Here is a 2,500-nt window from a genome sequence, read left to right as displayed (position 1 = left end):
TCGTCCTCATACCCGTCCCAAGTGGAGTCCCAGCCCTTGCTATCTCCCTCAGCCCTCCTCCAAGCCAACAGCCAGACCTGCACAGAGATGAGGGTCTGAAAGTTTAGTCCAATTTAGTGAAAATCGCCAAAAATAGGAGGCATCTTTCTTCATACCATTCTACATTACTAATCCATGTTGTGTAGATATTGGGACATTTGTTCGTGAGTGTTGCTTTAACCCCACCAACCTCCACTTCTAACCCCAACCCCATCATCCCACAAAAAAGACATTTAATAGACACGTTGCAGACATTCCTGACATGACGCTCAACGTCACCCTCCGTGGGAAGTAATGTCAAAGGGCCCGCTTGGCCCATCTGCAGGGAGGTTTGTGCTATTCTAAGTAGCTTCTAATCCCACAAACGAATCAAACGTATCATAGCCTATTACATTTGTGCTCAGCTAACTCACTTTACATGTGAATTTCTGTGCTTGTAGTGATGTCACTGGGCTATAAAGAAGGAACAGAGAATTGTTTTATTTGAATTTTTAAATATTGCAGAAAATTAGAGGGCATGTATATAAACATATTTCTGAGCCTAAGAAATTTGAGTATTGGTTTGTATTTGAACGTTGTCTTTCTGTTTGTTTGCTACACTAGAAATTCAAATATAACTATTTCTGCGATTGATTAGAATAATGGTGCATTTTTGGCTTGTAAAAAGTTACTATATACTCTGTAGTTTTTATTGCTTTTACGATGCGAAAGAAACAAGGAAATATGATGATAGCATTTGTTATCATATGATAGCCGAAATAGAGTAATGCTATTTCGATATATGTTGTATAGTGATTTCTGCAAACGTCCGTAGGGCCGCAAGTGATGAATTCTTGAAGCTTTGTTTTAAAGAAAATTCGTCAAGGTATGATAAAAGAAATCATTTTATAAATGACGTTGAATTTTGAATGTATGATAGACGTTTTTATTGTTTAAATTAAAATCAATAAATGGTTTGGTAAAGAAACTACATTTAACATTTAACCCCAGTTGTATCATCCACTTGCAAATTTGTAAAGGGTTTTGTTAATATATTATACATAGTTGATGAGAGTGATCTGCACGATGTCTCTAGCTCGTTAGACAAATCATAATGTTATTGTTAGAAAAGGTGTTTTAGATGTCACCCACTGAAGAGTGATGAGTTCCTTATTCCATTTTTATGTCCTTTGAAAATAATCTATAGAAAATGGTGAAGTTTGTGAGTTTATACACTGGGAATACTGCAAATACTGTAGGGTGTTATCTCATGTAAATAAGTAAATAATACATTTGCATAATGAAAGCTTCTGGACACGTATGCGTGTTGGACAATGAAACTAAAAGAAGTACTTAGCTAATATGCACCTTGTAGATAATTTTTCGTGAGTGAGCTGGTCGATAGTTGTGAAGATAAAAAATTCCAGACCTATTCTAGAATATTGCCAGATGGGAATGAAAAAGAAAGTGAGATAAAAGTTATCAAGTTTTAGTAATAAGTCCATACTGTTTTCCTTAATTAGTATTTGAACTTGAGACAACAAATACAAGAAATAATTTTAAGTAAATGAAAAGAATATTTTTGTTAAGAAATGCATGATTTACTCAATGAACATGGGTATGAATATATCAAGTATTTATGACCAGGCATTATCATTTACAGTGATGAGTATTTGGAGCAAGGAAGTAGTTTCCAGTGAGAAAAGACGTACGTATTATTATTTTTTTTTTCATCTACAATAAGGCTGGGAAAACATATATGCCATTTTGTAAACATGCCAATGCTAAGCTTAAATGTAAACACCTTTCTGCTCAAAATGTTGTTAAGCTATTTGTCACTAGTTTATTCTTCATGGGTCCTGTGGATCTTTGTTAAAAAAAAAAAAAAAAAATCTGGTGCAGACATGGCATCTTTGCGGACCAGTAGCAACATAGTCCTTCAAAGGCTTATAATTTGTAAACGATGTTGCATAAAAATAAATGACTCTGTTGTTATGGAACCATAGATATGTATATAACACGCATGCTCTTCATATATGATCTTCCATTTTTTCGGTTGATCCACGACACTGGGAAATTTTATACAACTAACTCATATACATAAAAAACGTGTAAGTGAAAAATTCATATATCCATAAATGATTCGTTTGTAGTATGCTAAAAACATCATGTATATGCAAAGGAAGAAGAAATATAAATATTGTGGTCTAGATTACACTAGTCAAGTTCCATTATCATATATACAGTATATGTATAGATATAAACATATCTACATACATGTATCCACCAAACATCCATACATACATATATAAAGAAATACACCATATATCCAAACATACAACAAATGCATACATCCATCCATCCACCGACCCATACATACATACATACATACATACATACATACATACATACATACATACATACATACATACATACATACATACATACATACATACATACATACATACATACATACATACAT

General features: G+C 33.4%; 1 protein-coding gene across 4 annotated transcripts in view; it reads left to right on the top strand.

Moving 5' to 3' along the window:
- Window positions 1-2,500, top strand: part of LOC143032359 (neuroligin-4, Y-linked-like) — a 592,100-nt gene that overhangs the window by 538,912 nt on the left and 50,688 nt on the right. Inside the window, exons 10-11 of one of the 4 annotated variants that reach the window (XM_076196976.1) lie at window positions 1-368; window positions 1,682-1,706. The exon at window positions 1-368 is cut by the window's left edge and continues 842 nt beyond it. The exons of 2 other annotated variants lie outside the window; for them this stretch is intronic. In XM_076196976.1, coding sequence (XP_076053091.1) covers window positions 1-99 — 99 coding nt within the window. In that variant the 3' untranslated portion in view covers window positions 100-368; window positions 1,682-1,706. Of the gene's footprint in view, window positions 1,727-2,500 lie in introns of those variants that run through there. One more of the 4 variants, XM_076196975.1, reaches the window with a different exon arrangement.

This window comes from Oratosquilla oratoria, chromosome 13 (genome assembly GCF_046742065.1).
Source record: "Oratosquilla oratoria isolate Oo_2021 chromosome 13, ASM4674206v1, whole genome shotgun sequence".
NCBI classification, from domain to species: Eukaryota; Metazoa; Arthropoda; class Malacostraca; order Stomatopoda; family Squillidae; genus Oratosquilla; species Oratosquilla oratoria.
This window is presented reverse-complemented; position numbering and strand designations above follow the sequence as displayed.